General features: G+C 37.5%; 1 protein-coding gene across 4 annotated transcripts in view; it reads right to left on the reverse strand.

Annotated features, from left to right (window-relative positions):
* CACNB2 (calcium voltage-gated channel auxiliary subunit beta 2) overlaps window positions 1-20,596 on the reverse strand; it is a gene marked incomplete at both ends in the record, with an annotated part of 243,356 nt that overhangs the window by 169,444 nt on the left and 53,316 nt on the right. For 2 of the 4 annotated variants that reach the window (XM_082298430.1, XM_082298427.1), the window contains one exon: window positions 6,901-6,948. The exons of the other annotated variants lie outside the window; for them this stretch is intronic. In XM_082298430.1, coding sequence (XP_082154556.1) covers window positions 6,901-6,948 — 48 coding nt within the window. Of the gene's footprint in view, window positions 1-6,900; window positions 6,949-20,596 lie in introns of those variants that run through there. 4 annotated transcript variants of the gene reach the window in all.

A 20,596-nucleotide genomic window follows, 5' to 3' on the forward strand; every position in this document is an offset into this window, starting at 1 on the left:
GACAGCCAGTTAATTTATTATGACTTCACAGTCTCATAAAATTGTCATGGAATGCCAACTCATCAGAAAATGTATAAAAATTGCCAAGAATACTTAAATTTTTCCTCCATCACTGAAGTCAGTAAGTATTGTGCTCAAAGACATTGAACCCAAGAAGAGCAGAAAGAAAAAGTAACTACTGAAGGGAAAAAAATACATTCAGGAAAGGAAAAAAGAACCAAACCAATAAAACACTAAGAACAAAGAAGAAAAACATTTTACCAAGTGAGGATGGCAAAGTTCACTGCGTATGAAGTGGGAGAAAAGACAGAGGAGAAAAAGCTGAAAAGAAATGAAGCATGAAAATGGGTTACATTTTACTTGTAACAATCGCTTAAGTTAGTTTTAAGTGTTTCTTTTTAAAAAATACTCTTTTTTCACATTTTGTTGAAAATGTTATACTTCTGCACACATACTTTTGCAGCAGGGTTCTCCTCAAGTTTTGTGGAAAGGAAGAGCCTCAGGCCTCTTTCCATATGATTTGTTCACAGCCACAGGATGAATCACTGACGGGTTTGGAGACAGAGGTTACGAATCCCAATTCCCACTCATTAACTCCAATAGACTCATCATAGACCATCCAGTGATTGAAGTGTACAGCTTGTTGCAAATCTGCAACTTATTTTCAGTAATATATCACAGGTGTCAGAAAACACAAAGCCTTTTTAAGAACACCTTACTTAAACACAGCTTCAGAAAACTCTAAAATTAAAATTTGCATAAAATTCAACTCAAGGGTGCTACTGATGAAGGAAAAGGAGTTTACAAGGAAAGCCAGCTGGTTTCACACATCTAAGGTCTTCTTGCCAAAAACAATGCAAATAATGTCATGACTTTGATATATCCAAATTAGCAGGAAGTAACAAAAATAATGCTCCATTTAAGCGACAGTGAAATAATGATAGAATTACCAAAGGAATTATGAACTCAGCCTTAAGAGATGAGGGTAGTGGAAAATAATTCGAGTTCTCTGATTCTTTACTTCAGTACAAAATTAAAATCTTGATGATGTTGCTGCCTTGAAATTTTACATATTTTAAATCTTTAACTCAAGAAGTTACATTATACACAGAATGAAAAAGGAATGACAGCAGGTCCTTATTGTGGATATTGTCACAATATTTTGTCCACCAGCCATATTGTTATATAATTTTACTTCAAAATGCACACTGAGCTGCAAATGTTCCATTTAATTCTCCTAAATGTAAGATTCTTTTTCAAAAGAAGCCCCTTTTGCTAGTTAATCAAATTCTAAGGTTGCACCTAGGAAATCCAGCAAGAAAAAAGAATTTAAAGAAGGGAGACAAGAAAACAGAGGTTTTGTAGTCCAAAATCTATGCTATAAAAGGGAAAGAAATCTTTTAAATGGAGCCACAGAGTAAAAAAAAAATTATGGCCACTTAATGATGTGAAAAGTAAAACAAATGTGTGAAGTTTCACTTGAAAGGACCGGAGCTGCAATCAGAAGAGTTTAACATCAATACTACTCCCCAGCATAGTGAATATGGGTTATTAGACAGTTGTAGCAAAATAAATGCAGATGAAGAGAATTTATTACTTTTCATTTTGGGAGTGCAAAGTTTGACAGTCCTGGTTTGGCTGGTATACAATGACTATGAGAGTCTTGGTGCAAATCCCTCGCTCTTTAAGTATTGCCACATTGGTTTATTTCACTTTATTCTCAGACTGTCTTCTTCCCATACTATCAAAACAAAAAATTATAAAATCAGGGTATAGAAAACATTCAAAAGGACTTCTCAGAGACAACTTAAATACAGAAAATATCCCCTCAAATCCATAGATTATGAGTTCCTTCCTAGCTGAGGCACCCAGTACTGAGTGGAGTCACTTAAGAAAGTTAAAGGACTTCTTCCTTTTCCAGCCAGTTCCCTTAACCTGTAAATATAACGTTTATGCAAAAAACATTCCTTTAAATGCCTTCATCAGTAAACCACAATTTGTTTATACTTTCTCTCCTCCTCCTCAGCATGTGCTTTTCTGCCTACAATACAATAGGAAGAAAATCATGGATGTAAATTCTGGTAACAGCTCACCCACAGCTGCCTTAGCCTGTAACTTCTCCTTGTGTCCTTGTGAACAGCTCAAACTTCCACTAAAACTGACAAAAGCAGCAACGGAGAAAAGAGGGATAGATGTAAGACTAGAGTTAATGGCACAGGGGTGTCAGGGGGTCACAGAAATAGCCCTGGCAGGTGCCATCCTGGGCTGAGACTAATGTCATCAGAAGCAAAGAAGTTTTCAAATGTGAATCAAGAATTCTGCAGGCCAAAACGAGAAGCATGGTGGAGAAGAGTAAAAGAAGTAGCTCTATCTAGAAAAAAAATAAGTATAAATCAGCAATGAAGAAGAGAAAGGGAGGTGGCAAGCAAAAGGAACAAAGGAAAGGACAGCATCTGCTACAAAAAATAAAGAATGGTCTGGTGAGAAACATTATTAAGTGACAGATAGAAAAGATTATGGTCTCAGAAGGAACAGAAAAAAAAAAGCCCTAGTACAAATCTAAAAACACCAAAAAGAGAACGCTCCCTCAGGAGGTCTGAAATATCCTCCAGACACAGGCACAAAGAGCCTGATGTCTGGAGCCCACTCACTGCTGCAGGCAGAAAGCTCTCCAATTACAGTCCCCACCATTAGAAAAGAAGCATCTTGAAGCAAAACCATACTAAGGTCCTTTAATTACATTAAACTAAAATACACAGTACAAGCCATACCATAAATTTCACTACTAATGTTCAAATAAAGTTTATATTGTTTTGGAATGCATTTTTAAAGGTTTTTTTTCTTTTTTATATCAAATTATAATAGTACTTTGTTAAGATTAGAGCCAGAGTAATGAATATTTGCCTTCCAGACATCATCTCAATGCTTTATCAAATTAGTAATATATCTGAGAAAAATATTTAAAACATCAGCTCGGACTTATTCTGAATAGTCCTTCCACATAAGCAAAAATGTAATTTGATAATTATACAAAAGAACCAAACAACAAAAGCCCACAAAAATTCAAAAAGTCAACCACGTGAGTTTTCAAACATATCAGTATGAAAGTCAGCGGTTGGAAATCCAGACAGCTAAAGATTTTAAGCTGTTATTTAAAGTACAATGGATTCCAAACCCACGGCTTGCCTATCCAGATTATCATGTTGGTCCTCCCTGGCCACGCTCACCTACTCCTTGTTTACATAGCTGTAAAAATGGCAGTAAACACGTACTCTGTGAACGCACCTGCATCCCGAGAAGCCAGGAGGCTCTGCAGCACATTGGGATGCTCAAGGGGCTTGGAATTACCTGTCTGTATACTCCAGCAGATGCCTTCCAGATATGGATTTGGTCCCTTCCATGCACAATGACTTGGACAGTCTTCCAAGAAACTAACCTCTTCCTTGATTTCACTTGCCATGGATTAAAAAGTTCAGTCAACCCCTATTATGTTGCCATAAAAACAATTCTTCCAGTTTGGTCAGCAAGTTGAACCATAGCAAATGAGATCACTCGCAGCAGTTAGAGAAGGCAGCACACATACAGTCAGGCAAAGTGGTTGACAGAATTGCTCTGCTCAGAAACATGCAGAGTCTGGAATTATCTTGGACTCTGTGTCCAAACAGCCTTCACTTCCAGACTCTTCCAGGGAGAACAGCGAGCTGGAGACAGTACAAGATTTCTGAGTGACTTCCATCAGATTGCAACTTGTCTTGAAGGCTGGACCAACAGTGAATAGACTGGACTAAAGTTTGAAAACAAAATAAACTGGTCAGTCTTTAGGCTCCAGTGCTTTTAGATGTTCTGTACCATGTAGGCAGTAAGAGTTGTGAAAACATTTCTGGGCAACACATAAGTAGTACTAATGTTTTAGACTTCACTTCCAGAAAGAGATGACATTATTCACTGGAAGGACTTCACTCAGCTGCTCCTCCATACCACTCCAAATAGATCCTATTTGACAAATGGCATGACCCCAACTCACAGACATGACTGATGGAATAAGGTGTAGACATTACTTGGAATTACCTCCAACTTTTGCCATGAAAATTTCCAGTGTGAGGGTCTTTATTTCTGGAATTGAGTATTAGCATGCAGTCACAATGTTCTTATGACAATTCCTACCATTAGAAGCTGCAGGTTATTTCACACTACATTAAACACATCACATTAAATGACACTTCATGCCCCTATCACCCTGATTACCCATCCAAAGAAACCACAGATGAGGAAAAGTGGAAATTTTGTGGATTCAGGCTTTACATGGTGCCAGGATGAAGGAAGAGTCAACAATCAGGCAAGCCAAGCGAGCTCTCGTGAGCCAGATTTAATCTTGTTAACACTGTGTGGTCTGCACACCACTTATTAGCTGCAAAACCTGGCAAGAAGGAAAGAAGGATACAACCCATCCAGGCCTTCAGTTTTATCCCAGCACACAGATGCAGGACTAATCTCTGTGCATGACAGTCCAACATGCAGGAGATCACAGAAAGGAGCAATATATGAATGCAAATATTTTCTCTATCAACAACGCTGCTCCTCCAAAAAAAACAATGGGAGCCTGTGTAACTAAGGGTACCCAAAACATCATCAAAGCGATTGATTATGCGTAAGGTTTGCACAGTTTTTAGGACCCAGGCCAGAATGAGCTGTATTGCTGGCACACAGTAGCCAGTTAGGTTTGGCCATATGTTTCAGTTACATAAAGTACAGTACCTTAAAATCCCCAAAAAAATAAAAAAAACCCCAAACTTTCAAGACAGATCATTAACAACTACAGTTCATAAGGAACTTCAGAACTGTAAACTAATAACCCAGAATAAAAGTCTAATGTTTTTCCCCAGGGAGTAAGACGTTAATAAAAAGGGTCATATCTTGGCTCACTTTAATTTCAGTGCTTTCATCCCAAAAGAATCACACAGTACAACCTCAATTAGTCCAATGCCATTGGGAGTGCCAAAAAAATTTAATAATAACAGGTTTGGATAATCAAGGATTCAAACAACAGAGAGAATTTTCATTGTAATTAAGTTATTTAAGAACACGGTCATCTTTCACGTAATAGCATTCAGACCAAAAAGATCAAGGGCAAACTTCATTTCACTTGTCCTAACTAAGATTTAGCAACCTTCTTCTTTGTAAACAGTTAGTAAGATATTCAGAACACCATGAGGTCCATCAGCTTTGCACAATACCCTCATAGAAAAAAGGTACAAAGCTTAGTACTTTATAAAACATTCACTAAGCACCTTTCTCTCCATTACCCACAAACATCAAAATACCCGATGGAGTTGGTGGGATTCCGTCTAGATAATATTATTCACAGTGGCTGGTGCTACTGCTGAATAACAGTAACAAGGAGTAATGAAAGGGTGGGTGATGCATCTCAAGAGGACATTATTTTCATACGCCCTAAATTCCACTGGCATGGGAGAGCTGACAGGAAGTGTTTTCAATTTGTAATTCAACTTCTGTATAATTGTGGGAATATTATCAAGTATCTGCATAAGAGATATCCATGTTTTGATTTTACACTGAATTGATGGTTAAAAGTAACTATGCATTGTTTTTTGCATAGTTTATACAAAATACAGTACTAATTAAGTTCTTTCCTTTATCTCATCTGATGCTCCATACTTCTGCCTGCTTCTTACACTATCAACTGTTGCACCGGTGAGAACAAGATACACCCAAAGCCAAATCAGCTTTATGCAAAACAACTATGACCACACTTACATTTTCAGTTGTTTACATCTCTGCAATTTGTTCTGAAGGAGAGATTTAGGGTTTTTTTAACAATTCAATTCTCTTCATCAAACCCCTACACAAACTTTGACTTAGATTGTACCTATTTATGACCTTGCTTGTTCTGTGATCTTTTCTGTTCTGTGAATTTTTAAGCATCTCTAAAGGACCTTTCTATGACACAGAGAAATCCACAGTAATTCTGACAACAGAACTGTATCTCCTGATACCTTTGCTCTTTTCTCGTGCAACAAGCTACAAGCTGCTTGTTGCTAATACTCAGCAATTTCAATTTGCAGCTTATCCTGATCATTGCAACCTCCTGTTTCTTATCATGTCTATCTGAAAACTGAACAGAAGAATAGAAGAGGCATATTAAAACATAAATTAATTACTTGAGGGTTATTATGTCAGCTGAGTATAATTCAGACATATTTCAGCTAGTATTTGATCTTTTTCATTACTAATACTTAAGCTTTGGTGCTGGCCTTCCTTTTGGAATTTTTTGGAGCCAGCCATTTTGCAAGACAGAGCAGTCATATCATACCTGAGTATTGAAATACCCTGTTCTGGAAAGCAAATACACCATGTAAAATACCAGGCTATACTTCTGCCACTGTACTACTGCTCTTTTTCCAAAGAACTACCCCACAAGATTATTTTTATGTTTCCTCAGGGCCTTTCCAATAATTTTTGTGCCCAGTTCAGAATTGCTTATAACTTTAAGTGATTTTCAATTATCATATATGGATAAGTAGAAATGTCCTTTTCTAAGGACTCCACTTACACAGAGTTACTACCAAGAATAAATACCAAATATAAAAAAAGAAATCAGAATGGTCAGACTACCAGTCTTTCAATACTACCGGTCATCTAAAAATAAAACCATATCCTTGAGGATATGAAAAAGTTACAAGAAAATAGATGGCAAGACTCATACCTGTTAAAAAGATCCTTGTGTCTTTGGGCTGTAAAAACTTACTTCACAGGTACTTAGCGCTCTGGTCAGTCATTCAGCTATGCATTAAAATACCTGCCTCGGTCATACCCTACCAGATAATATATTAGGAGTGGAACACACAAGTTAACATCATACTAATGCAAATGAAAACTTACATAGGAAACCCGTACTCGCCGTCGGTGCACCAGCCCACAGCACTGCATGAAGAGGACAGCAGACAACAATCAGTGTGTGCTTTCACCGAGCTTCGGTCATTCCTGTCTCCTCTGAGACACTGTCCATTTCTCGTCACTTTTCAGTCCCAGATGCAAGGGAACAGGTAGCAAAACAGTCACCCTTCAGCTCTGAAACTATCCCTTTAAATTATTGTGAAGATAGATGAAACTTACTTTCTCTGAATAAATCAGTCTCTTCTGTTTCCAACGATTTTAAAAAAAGGCAGAAAAAAACCCCAACAACAAAAACCCAGAGGCACGTCTTTATTTCCTTAGCATCCAGTTATTACAAAGCAAATTCCATATTCCTGTACATCCTTTACTACACGTGGCGTAAGGTTTGTATGAACCATTCTGAACTTAGGAGAGACAGAGACATAACAAGATCTTCATATCTCAGACTACTGCAACCCCGGCTTTCTGAAGGTCTCTTGCTGCTGCTGCTGCCGCTGCTGCTGTTGTTATTGCTGCTGCTGCTGCTGCTATTACAGCTTTCTTCCCAATGCACAAGCCAGCAACAGCATCCTTGCTTCAGGATTACCTCTGCTCTATCTTAGGCATATCTGATTTGTTATTTAACCCTTGCCAACAGCCTCAAAAAATGACGGAGTCTAGACTTTAACACACTCTGGATTCGCAAGACTACAGAACCACCCTCCAAATAGGCAGACGCTTTGTCTGACGAGACGTGTTTCACATGAATTGTAGGCAGGACTGCTGAGTGGCCTTGCTACCTGACTTGCATCAGAGGCACAGTCTCCTCTGCTGATACTGTTTACAAAAAGAACTCAAAAGAACATTAAAACTCCAACATGCACTTGGATTAATTAAATTAATTAAATTAATTAAACACTTGGATAATTGAGACTTACAGATAATGATTTTGAAAAGTCAAATATAATGAAAAATTACTATCCTTAAAGCAATAAGGGGACACTTCTGAAACCAGGTCACATTGAATTAACCTGTTTATGATCACAGGTCATCACTTTTCTTATGGGAGAGACTGAGTTTTCCAATACTGAAAAGGCTTAATAGCTACATTATATCTTAAAACTCCCATCCTTCACTACTTTATGGCAGTGGTGTAAGAGTCTCAAATCTCTCCAGTACTGTATAGCTCCTGTCAGATGAGTATGTGAGGCACTTTTTTTAGCACTGAGGCATACTTAACTCTTTCAGCACTGGCATTTTGCTAAAAACTAGGATACACAATGTGATTAAAATAGTTATTAATAAAATAATAGTTATCATTACAAAAATAATAGTTTAGAAAATAATATTTGCAATATTAACTACAAATATTGTACTATAATATCATTAAAAGTTGCAATGAGAAAATTAGAGATTATACAAGTCATCTCCATCCTGTCTTTATGTAGGCTCTGTGATGACAACTAATGAAAAGGTTAAATCTTCCAGAAAAGGTAAAGAAAAGGAAGATGGTACTCCTCAGAGATTGGTTTGGATTTAAGCTTGAAAGAGGGGACTCCAAAGAAGGCAAGTTATCTGTGTGGGGGCAGAATATTATCAGATACTCAATCCAGTTGAATGATCAGAGTTTTATTCCAGTGTAAGGTAAGTGGTCTGGCCAATGAAGTAGGAATCCCTCTGACTGTGTGATGAAATCACATAACAAAGAGAGTCAACATTTACAAGCCCAAAGTCTGGCAACTAAAGTTCACTTCCTACCAATTTTGAGTACACTTCTTTGTCATATGCAACATCCCTCTTAAAAAAATAAAAATCAGTTGTGCTAAGCATCTCTGCGTCTTTGGAGACAAAAATGCTTATTTTGCCACTCAAATATCACCAGCTTGACTGGTTTGGGTGGGGTTTTTTGGTAGGTTTTTTTTTCCAATCCAACTAACAACCAGCTGTTCCGATGGACACCAATGGGCTGACAGGTCTTTTTAAGGCAAATGTACTTTTGGTGTTAAGCCACAATTGTTAGTGAAGATGTATTGCTGATAACTCATCTCAGCTGGACCTGCAGATGCTCTCAGCATCTTAAAAAAATATAATAAGACTAATAAAATTAAAAACAGGAAATTGTGGATGTAAGGACCTAATCTATACATCTAAATCTAAGTTATCTTTATTTTACCTCCTACCACACAGTCTGATATATATTGATTTATCTTTAGCAGAAGAACAGAAGTCGGTGCTTCAAGTGACACATAAGGAAGTGTCCTTGTAGCAATTTCACAGTTCAAAAGCAATACACCAGATCAATAAGCAATGCAGATGATTAATCTCTTCAGATCAGGACTGCTTAGAGTTATTCTAATAAAACCATTAATAATACCAATAATGACAACTAGCAGGAAGAAAAAAGCATTTTGAAGTAGGACACACTGAATATTACCATAAAAAAAGTATCACTTTTAAAAATAGCTAATGAAATGAAGCTAGACAGTATAATGCAGCAGATGCTTATATATGTATGTAATCAGTTCTCTAAATTCTCTCCTTAGAATGACTACTTTTTACACTTGGAGAAGATCCATACACAAAATAACACAAATATAAAAGCTATGCATCACCTATATGTTATACATTCAACTTTTTTTAAATATTTGTGAAATTTATTTGGAAATTATGCATAATATTGGATTCACATAAATGTTTCTTGCACTGGTAAGGAAACAATATGAAAGGCAGCAATTAATTTTAGAAGTTTCAATTGCTTCTGAGGAACACAAATCCATCTGTGTTTTTAACTCTTCCTGAAACTCATCAAGAAGATTCCCAGCAACCACAAGCATCTCTCACAAAACCAGTATCATAACTCTTACTCAAATTAGTCTGCAACTATTCTCACAACCAAAGACTTCATAGTTTAACCATAAAATCTCTCCTTTCAACACATGAAAATTGTTTGGTTGACTCTCTCCCTTCCTACTCCCAATTACTAAAATACTTTGTCATGACTCTACATCAAACAATTACCAGAAACAATTTTTTAAATGTGAGTCTGTGTAGCTTTTTATGGAGAGGTAAGAAAAGGATGACTATATGGGGACAGAAGGGATGTAAGTATGTCCAAGTCAAACTCATCTGTAATTTAAATCCAGTAAAAATTTATGTTCAGCAAATACGACTTTGCCACAGTCCCTGTAGGACAATGCAGTGAATACAGAATCAGACCACTTGCATCTTCTGTTAAATAAAAAAACCTCCATGTTACCTTAAATTGAAAGTGTAACAAGGCATCTAACACAAAAATAATCTTAAAACCCTGAAAACCTCACTAAAAGACAGAAAACTACCAAGCCAGTAAAAGGTATTTTTACCCTGCTCTAACACTGAAAAAAAAAAAACGAGTCTTGTTTTTCTTGTGATGTGTTTTTGAAATGACCTTTTATTTAGCCATTATCATTAAGACAATACCAAGGTTAATGTACTCAGGGATTGATTTTATTTTTGCATACAGGGCAAAATGATAGCACCTTCGAAAAAGGAGCTTATCAGACACATATAAAACATTTAAAAAGACTGGTACAGGCACTTGGGGAGCAGGGAAAAACAGTGAAACATATACCAACAGGTACAATAAATAAGGAGAAAATTTAGAAGTGTTTTGAAATAATCAATGGGGCTAATTTTTCAATTCTTAGATGCAGCTTCTCCAATGCTGAAAGAGCATGGAAGAAACGACAAAAGTTCTTACCTGAAATTAAATGAACAGGCTGGCATGAAAAGTGAAATAGGAATGAACCTTTAGAAGGTAAATGAGTGATACAGCTATTTGTATTCTGCTCAAGTACTTCATTTCACAGGTTATATAAACTGAAAGGTGAAGAAAGAAAAAGAGGCTGTCAGAGAATTGTTATAATTTACTTTGATTGGTTTCTTCAGCTATCCAGCACTGTCTGGGTGAAGCCTCTGCCAGCTCACAGTCAACTGAAGCTCGTCGCCAGATTTTCCATAATGTGATCAAGTGAATGTCCAGAGATAATGGGATGATCTGAAGTTGTTCAGTGCCAGCAAGCTCAAGGCACTGCTTCCCTAGCTACCTCAAATGGCATTGTATACACTCCAAAAGAGAGCAATGACAGAATAAAACCATGCTGAATCCTTTTTCTGGATTAAAAAAACCCAAAACATGAGACACAACTACCCCTTCCAAACCCTCTATAAAAAGTCACAGAAAAAATTACTGTCCACCCTATGCAACCTTCAGGATCCTTTAAAGGTAAGTTCCATTAAATTATTATTTCAGTTTATCCATGAAAGGGTTGAGGTAGGAAGGCACTGCTGGAGATCATTGAGTCCAACCCCCTGGTCAGAGCAGACTCAGCTGGGACAGCTTTCTCTGGGTCATATCCAACTTTCAAGTTATCTCCAAGGACTAAGGCTCCATAAGCTCTCTGGACCACCTGTTTAAGTGCTTGACCATCCCCACAGGAAAACAAAAGCTTTACCTTACGTTTAACTGCAATCGCCTGTATTTTGCAGCTCTTGGACTGACTCACTCTAGAATGCCCATGTCCCTCTTGTCCGGGGGAACCCAGAACTGGATGAAGCACTCCAGATGTCTCTCACCAGTGCTGAGCAGAGAGAAATCATCTCCTACCTGCTGGCAGCACTTTTCCTAGCACAGCCTAGAAGGCTGGTGACCTTTGCTGCAAGGACAAGTTGCTGGCTCATGCTTGCTCAGATTCCACCGGGATCCCAGGGCCTTTCCTACAAAGCTCTTTTGTAGATGATCAGCCCCAGTCTATACGGGTGCACACGACTATTTTTTTTCTGTGTGGACAACATTGCCTTTCCCATTGTTGAACTTCATGAGGCTCCTGTCAGACCATTTCTCCAGCCTGCTGAGGTCCATGTGGATGGCAGCACAACCCTCTGATGTATGACCCACTTCTCCCAGTTTTGCAGCATCAGCAATCTTGCTGAGAGTACACTCTGCATAAATCACCCAGACTACTAATGAAGAGGTTAACTATACTGGCTCCAGGACCACCCCAGGGGCACAGAACTAGCGACTGGACTCCAGTCTAGGCTGGACTTCATGCTGCTGAATACAGTTTAGTCCGGCAGTTCTGACAAGTTTGAGTCCACTTCACTATCTACTTACTCATTCCATCATTTTGTCTATGAGGATGTGCTAGGAAACAGCTTGTAAAACCTCACCAGAGACAGGATAACCAGCACGCACTCTTCTTCCCCTGTCGCCTAAGCCATTCATCTAATCGTAAAAGGCTGTCAAGGTGGTCAAGCCTGATTGACATTGTGCAAATGTGTGCTGACTACTCCCAGTAACCTACTTATCCTTCATGTTTAACCATGGTTTCCAAGAGGACTTGCTTCAGCACTTCCACAAAGATCGAGGTAAAGGTGACCAGCCTGTAGCTCCCCAGATCCTCCTTCTCCTTCTCACCTTTCATGATGACTGTGGCTATATTTGCTTTCTTCCAGTCCCTACAAACCTTCCCCAATCCGTGACTCTTAAATGATTACTAAGATCCAATTTTCTGGGATGTCAGCTTTGTGGTATGGATACTCAGCGTAAATCACTGTCCCCCAGAAAGGCCTCTCCCCCTAAAAATTTACACACACATTTAGGTCTGATTTTACCAGTGGTATCATAACAACTTCATTCTAAGTATGTCAATAGATTCCTAAATTTACATCAAAATGTTTAATTTTATTCTAATTGTAACCCTTTTGAAGATTTTCAGGCTCACTTCTTAGCAGTTTATCTGAGCCAATGTTTGTGAAACAATGTATTATTTTTAGCTAAATTTTTTGGCATATTGGTCAGTTTTTAAATAGATTAATTTACTTGTTTCCATTTAACATGAAGCACTTCAAAGAAGCTGATTTGAGATATTTTAAAGCCACTCAATTACCTACAAATAAAAGTATTTAAAGAAATAAGTATTTAAGCATCCATGCTAAATTGGAATGGTCTATGGTGACAGAGAAATTATATCAAAAACATGTCAGACTTTTTGTCAGAAGAAGTTGTTTCTGAATCCCTCAGTTTTCTGAGCTGCAGAGAAAGTCCTTCCCCCTTAAAAATCAAAACCAAATCAAAACACTTACTTTGCTTACAAAGTTACAGGTAAAAAACCTGTATGAGATTCTCAAAACCAGTCCAACTTTTACAAAGCATTTCCTATGTACTATGCAATAAATTACAGACAAGAAGAAGAAGAAAAAAGAAAAATCTGGCTCTCAGAAACTGCTGGAAATAACTTAAGAATATGACTTCTCTCAAGCAGTATTATCGTTCTCCGCATGACATTTTACTGGTCATGTGCTATACTCAATTCCTCACAAGGCTTTTCAAGAACCTACTTCTGGTGATGGCTAACTCTTTCACTGCTTGAAAGACCACAACAACGTTCTTCAGTCAGCTGCTTTTGAATGGTATTCCAAATTGGTAACTCTACTGTATCATCCATATATCATCTGTATTGTCCAGAAAAAAAAAAAACAAACTAAATTTAATATAAAAAAATACTCAATACTAGCTCAAGAATTCTGCATTCAGATAACATTTTTAAATAACACTTTGCTGATTTAATCACTGACAATGAGCTTTTGAAAAGTATGGCTCTCACCTTCCTGTCTTCCACCAGAAAATAATGTTGTTGAGTTTCTATTAATGTTACAAATGTCTTCTTCTCTTCCAGCCTTTCTCTGGAAAAGAATATCAGTGCTGAGGAATTTCCATGTTCATTAAGAGAGCTTCATAGTGGCTGCCTCTACCTCGGAGCTGTATTGCTCAATTTTTAATTTTATTTTCTTATAAGGCTGCTGAAGTTTCATGCAACTATTTCTAAACAGACTGGAAAAGAGCAAAACCCTTTTAACCTGAAATATTTTGATTTAGTTATCTATCACTATGCTATTTTTGCTGGTATGCATATACTAAATAGCATTATTTAGATCTTGCTTACAACATCTATGCACACATAGTTAATGAGCAAAAATAAATAATTTTAAAATCATCCTTTAATAAAACAGTCCCTCATTGTTATCATAGCTGATCCTGAAAAGGAAGCAATGTATGCAAACCCTACTGTGCCTGTTAATCCAGAGAGGTAATGCAAACTGAAATATTTTCAAGCTCATTTTTCAATGTTAAAAGCTCTCCAAAGACAGATAACAAACCATTTCCTTCAGATGATCACTAACCTAGGTTTATATGAATCTGTCAAGCTATCACCCAAGCTGTAGCTGTTCTCATACAGATTTACGTCAGACAATTGCAATCACCAAGTCATAGTTTAAACTTTATTTTACTTGTTTGACATTGATTTCCTAGAAAGTCAAACAAATAAAATAAAATACTTCTTACAATATCAGACATAAAATTCTGGAATTTGGTGCCACTGGCAGTACCACAGACACTACTGGAGAAGAGGGGACAAATTCAAGGACAGAAGTCTCATAAACTGACACAAATGCAAGTAGTCAAGCATATAGCCTCTGAAAAAACAAGGAAAACAAGGGACCTCAGAAAGCCAACGGGCTCTCTCAAACACTCTAACTAGCATAAATTTAACTAAAGTTAGACTACTGTGCTAGAAGGACCATCACTCTCATGCAGGAGGAGATTTTATGTGATCTGGTAGCCATGCTATCTAGTCTTCTTTAAAGGGATTTCTGCTTACAGACACGTTGTCTGCATGTCAGCTGAGGTTCTTTATGCCTCATTGTTCCCTTTGCCTGCAGTTCATAGTCTCTTTTTACCCAGAAACATCAACTGTATTTGAACTTCTTTTCTTGTGATTCTGTACTTGTATCTATCACCCTCTGTAGCTGGCAGCCTGCTTTTCTGGTTTTCCTGTCAGAGAGGTGTTTGAACACACCATGTTTCTATGCGGTATCCTCTCTTCTTTGCTCCAATTTGTCTCCAATCCTACTGTTTCCACCTGAGAACTCTAATTCTCAGGAATGTTCTGCCCCCAGTTCAGGTCATATCATGCATATACAGATGTTATCAGAAATCTCATTAGCAATGCAGCTAATACATTGGCAGCTTGGCAGCTTGTACACCCAGTCATCTTTGTTTTCTCCTTCGTGTGAAGGTCATCTCTCACGCCATCTCAGACACTATCAGCACCTCTCCCTAGTCCCCAGCTCAAAAGTCAAGGACTTGTTTCTTTCTCATTAAAGACAATCTGCACCACCCCCTCCCTTTCTTTCTGGTCCTACGTCTACTCATTCCTGCACTTTAAGGATTTATCAAACAAGTCCCAAAAGTTAAATAATATGCTGCATGGAATCTGATAATATGAATGCTATGAAACGTTAAGAAGATGTCCATGCTATTTCTTGTTAGTTTCAGTTCCTTGTTGTAGCTCCTTATTGTACGCAGAACACTCTCTTGGCCGTATTTTGATCAAGATGCATGATAGCCTTTCCCACAGCTTTTTAGATGAGGTTTCTTAGGAAACAAAGCTTTATGTAGTTCTGTGATTCCCCAGCAGATCCTCCTCCCTTTCACCACCTCATCAGATTCTCCACCTGTCAGTCTGTATAATTCAACTACTGGAAATTTCGAGGATATTTTGTTTCTACAGGCTTGGTAATTACTAGAAGATGGATAAAATAAGAGACACACAAACCCTTGATAATTACAAAATCATATTAAATTATAAACAAGCATCTCATGCTCTGCCACAATACTGTATCATGCTTACATGTGTGGGAAGTCACCACACATATAACTTTGAAACAGTCACAGCACATGCTGTCACTTGCCTAGAAAGAATTACTGGGGTATATGACATAAAAAAGGCTTAGAGAAAAAGGATATCATGATTCTGTTACTCTGCTGCTCAGAGAACAGCTACTTTTTTCCTTTGGACGTTCCAAGAGATATTTAAAGACAGTTATTCATGTCTAAAAATCTATTTGCTGCAATCATATTTTTGAAATTAAATATCATTGTTAATTTCAAATGTCCACGTTACAGATAAAGATGCTCTTTTTTTCTGTTGAAAGAATTAATTTTCCCTCAATACCTCTCTTTAAGCCAATTTCTACTAAGTGTAAACAAGATAAGCTCAAAGCATATGAGGAAGAAAAAAACAAAAGGAAACATTTCTGAATTAAAAAAAAAAAAAAAAAAAGGGAGGGGGGGTTGGCAAAGATTACATACAAGTTGGGGAACTGCCTTGCCTGTGGCTTTGTGTAATCCAGAGGGGAGCTGGCAGGTGGACCCCCGTCCAGAGGTTTTAGGGTTCATTACTGCACCCACCACACATTTCTTGCCTACTGCAGCTGTTCACAGCACATGTGCTACCACAGGGTAGAAAGACTAAGGAAACAGCTGTTACAGAGTTCCTATTTTAACAGAATTTCACAGAAAAATAGGCACTAAAACATAAAAAATTACAATTTAAAGCCAGAATAATTTCTATTTCTTTTGGATCTGGTCTGTATCAGAACTAGGAGCAGGAGAAACTAGGAAGAACTAGGAAGAGGTGAAAACAATACTTACACAGTCTTTATTAGTCCTACTGTGGACTCAGCCTGCCTATAAAGCATAGTAGAAGCACAAGCACTGCAGGTGCAAGTTTCTCCTCTCTACATTGTAGGGATGATATCTAAAGAAGGATAATTTATTTTATATATGCCACAGGGATATTAAAGGAAAAACAATCCACAGTACATACAAACAGAGACCTAAAATGACACTTTTTTGCAAGAGATTCTAAGAGGAATGATGTTTTTTCTTCTCTTTCTATCACAAGCTGACTACTTTTTTAAAAAAAAAAGGAAAAAGAAAGTATCGAATTCTCCTGTACTTGCATACCAAACTTTTAAACATTATAAAATGAAGTGTTTATTTTCATAGCATATTATGAGTGGCTTCAGTTGCATCTGAATATTATGATAATTCAAAAATCCTCGAATAATTCAATGCAAAGAAAAAAAAAAGACAGTGGCCCTGCGCTACATTACCTTTCTTAGAGCAGCCGCTAGGTGGCAAAGTTGGCCAAAGAACCAAATGTTTGACATGATGGTATCTTTCTATTTGACTACAAAAGGCTTATTTTAAAAAATGCCACAGAAAATTTAAAAAGTGTAAAGGAAAAACTAAATTCAGTAAACATAAACCTATTTTATGACAGTATCTGTAAGTGATCTAAAGTGCTTCATCCATCTATTAAAATCCTTAAAAGATGGTAAAATAATTTTAGCGAATGTTCTTGAAATCACATGAATTACTGCACTGGGCAACAATAAAAATACTGAACACAGATTTTAAGTTTAGAAGATAATACCTACTAACACATACAATATCTTCTGACTTGACTGTTGATATCTTTTGACTACCGAAGACACAGTACTCCTGTTTCTTGATATAAAAGCTGCTTTTCTTCCTTTCAAACCAGCAAGGTCACTCTCCATCTGGTTGAATTTCAGCAAATACTTTACAAAGAGAGCTAGTCTTTTAACCTTTTCTTTTAGTACTTTCTTCTCCTTAACCTTTTCTGGCTAGTTTTTACTTTTTCTCTTTATTTCAGCACATCTGTTCATTGATCCATGCTTTAAGTTAAATTCCATGCTGTCTACGCTTACACATCCCAGTGTACTGGGTTCAGTGGTACCTCCAATACAGTTAAAAGTGACACGAAGTGAACATTAGTTGATCCACTAACTCTCCACAAATTTACTGCAAAGCAAACCCCATCTGACTCATCTGGAATTCATGTTAAAGGAAAGAGTTTGCAAGAAGAGGACTCCTGTCCCACAGTTCCCAAAGAACTACTGAGCCACCAATTAGTAAAAATCTACTCACAATATTAGTATCTCCCCCTACCAAAGAAAAATCATAAACCAGGAGCATGAAGTGTCCAAAGAGTGAGGAAAGGCAGGATGATCCTGGCTTGTTTTTTCCTGTTTCATGGAAAAAATCTGCTTAGCTCCAAGATAGAAGTATGGTGAACTCCACAGTCAAGGATTTTTGACTTGGCTAAACTACATAACCAGTCAGAAAATTATAAACTTACTGTATTGAGTGTGTGTTCTAACAGTAAGCTCTTGTCATATCAAGCTCTTTACAAGCCACTGGGGCTCCAGCATGACAGGGGAGTGAGACTGGAAAAAAGGAATTTGAGACAACCACTGCAGATACTAAATGCTCAGCAGTTTTGATCGCATTCTTTACAGCAAAAGGGGACGATCTAATGCTGAATCTCATCACTATTTAGTTTGCATTTTCTTTTAAGTGACAGTCATTAAGAAACATCCCTCTCAGAATAAGGAGGAAAGAAAACAGAATTAACCAGACTGAGGACAAGTCATTCCAAAGCAATGAGCGCTGCCCCCTTGGAAAGTTACCAGCTACACGCAGTAGATGTGGAATGTATTTTTGCTCAGTAGCATCCACTCCCATTCCTAGATATGTGTCATCTAACATGTCAGTAAACCACTGATCACAGTGACACAGCTATGAGCTTCTATGAGCTTCTGTGTCACAGAGGAGACTAAAAGAAGCAGCTGGAAGTGCACTGAGTTTTTAACTTAAACTGCTCCATGTGTCTATCCAAAGCACAATGTGAGGAAGGAGGAGAGGATGACAAAAGAGGAACAAAAGAACAAGGCACTTGCTAAGCACATTTGAGCAGTCCAGTTTCTGGAGCACATGAGAGACAGAGCAAGGTACTCTCACAGCTGGCTACCTTGTTTTTCAGCCCCCAAAAAAGCAGGAGTCTGCTGACAGGTCACTTCGAAGCAGCTTACAATAACATCCACAGTGAGGGCACAGAGTCCTTGTATCTCAGGAGGCCTCAAAATCACTCACTCACAGCACCTTTATGAGGTGTGGAGTTCATCACACACTTTAAACAAGGCATAATCTTGAAAACCTTCTTTCCTTCAGAAGATTTTCCTCCCCAGAGAAACCACCATCATCAGGACATACATGTACCTACTACAGTGAGTCCAGCCATGAAGATGATGAAAGGCTTGGAGCACCTTACACAAAACAAGAGGCCTAGAGAAAGTCTTTATCCATATGTTTACATACCAAAAGGGACATCATAAAGAGCACCAGCAACTCAGTGATGCCCCATGACAGGACAAGAGGCAATGGGCACAAACTGAAATACAAACAATTTCAACTATTAGAAAGCTATTTTACAGTGAGGGTGGTCAAGCGCTTTTAACAGGTTACCCAGAGAGACCATGCAGTCTTCACCCTTGCATATACTCAAAACCCTCCTGGACACGGCCCTGGGCAAACAGCTCTAGCCAAGTCTGCTCTGAGCAAGGGCTTGGACTCAATGATCTCCTGTTATGCCTTCCTACTTCAATCATTCTCTGATTCTACAAAGACTAAATACACAAAATGCCACAGAATTTTGCCTAAACTTAACTTGCAGCAGTCTTTTTGCTTAAAAAAAGAACTTATAATCTCCATTTCTTATACTACCTAATGTTCAGCTTCTAGAAAACAATGGGAAAGTAATGCTCTGCTGCTTCTGTGTTGTGACCAAGGACACAACCAGTGTAATTTTTACTGAAAATAAGTCTGTTTTTCTAAATCTGTCCTTATTACTAACCAAAGAATAAATGTATTCAAAAGACAATTACATGATGCTTTACAAATGTTTCATGAAGCTTTTATGGATATTAGGATGCTGGAAAGTTTTAAGAATGCACTGCTAAGAAAAGTAAACATAAACTACAGCACAAAAAAAAAAAAAAAAAGCATAACGAAACTTTTCTTTTACTATAGTCTCACTAATTTCCAAAGCCTTCTTTTAATATTCCCTTCATAATTACCAAACCTGTTGAACTTTTGGAAAACAGCTGTCTAATATATTTCTACTGAATTGTGTTGTTACTGATCAGCAAACCATAAAATAAGGGGAATGGAGAAGTTCAAATGCAACACAAACCACATTTTTTAAGAAGTTCAGATACCCAGTGACAATTCTTTCCTACCAAACAAACAAGCAAACAAGAACACAAACTTCTTTTTTAAAATATGTATCACAGCTTATTTAAAACAAAATTTTTTCTAGGAAAATAAATCTAGTACAATAAAAGCAGCTGATGCAATATGAGTGGATTTTCTGCAAATTACGGGTAATATTTCACTATTTTCAACCAAACAGAATGAACAAACAATCTCCTTTTAGACCGGTTTCCTAATAAAATAACTTAGGTCTCCCTCTTTAGACTGGGATCACTTGCCAGTTTTGATAGTATTTGACTTCACTAAGCATTAATTTCCTACAGATTTGCTTAAATGAGTAGCCAAATAAAAAGAAACTGTACATTCTATAAGAAACAGTAAGGGATAAACATGGCAACCATTACACAAAGGGCCTAAATTTTGGACCAAATGCCTTAGAAACTAAGGCTAAATATATTTGAAAAGATTTTGAAATAGCAAAATAAATCCTACTTTATTATAAAAATTTCAGCACACTTCATTAAAGTAATTCAAAACATTCCTTCTTCTCCAAACTGACCCAAGACCCAAAAAGAATGTCAGCATTACGCAACGGCAAGAGAAAGAAGCACACGTTACTACCGGTTTTGTGTCACTGTCCGAGCCTTGCCAGTCTCTGTGGGGATGTGGATTCCCCAGCCATGGCTCTATGGGCAGTACCATATCCCAGACAATGAAAGCCCAGAAGCCCTTGAGCTC

This window comes from Coloeus monedula (assembly GCF_965178545.1).
Source record: "Coloeus monedula genome assembly, chromosome: 1".
Classification (NCBI taxonomy): domain Eukaryota; kingdom Metazoa; phylum Chordata; class Aves; order Passeriformes; family Corvidae; genus Coloeus; species Coloeus monedula.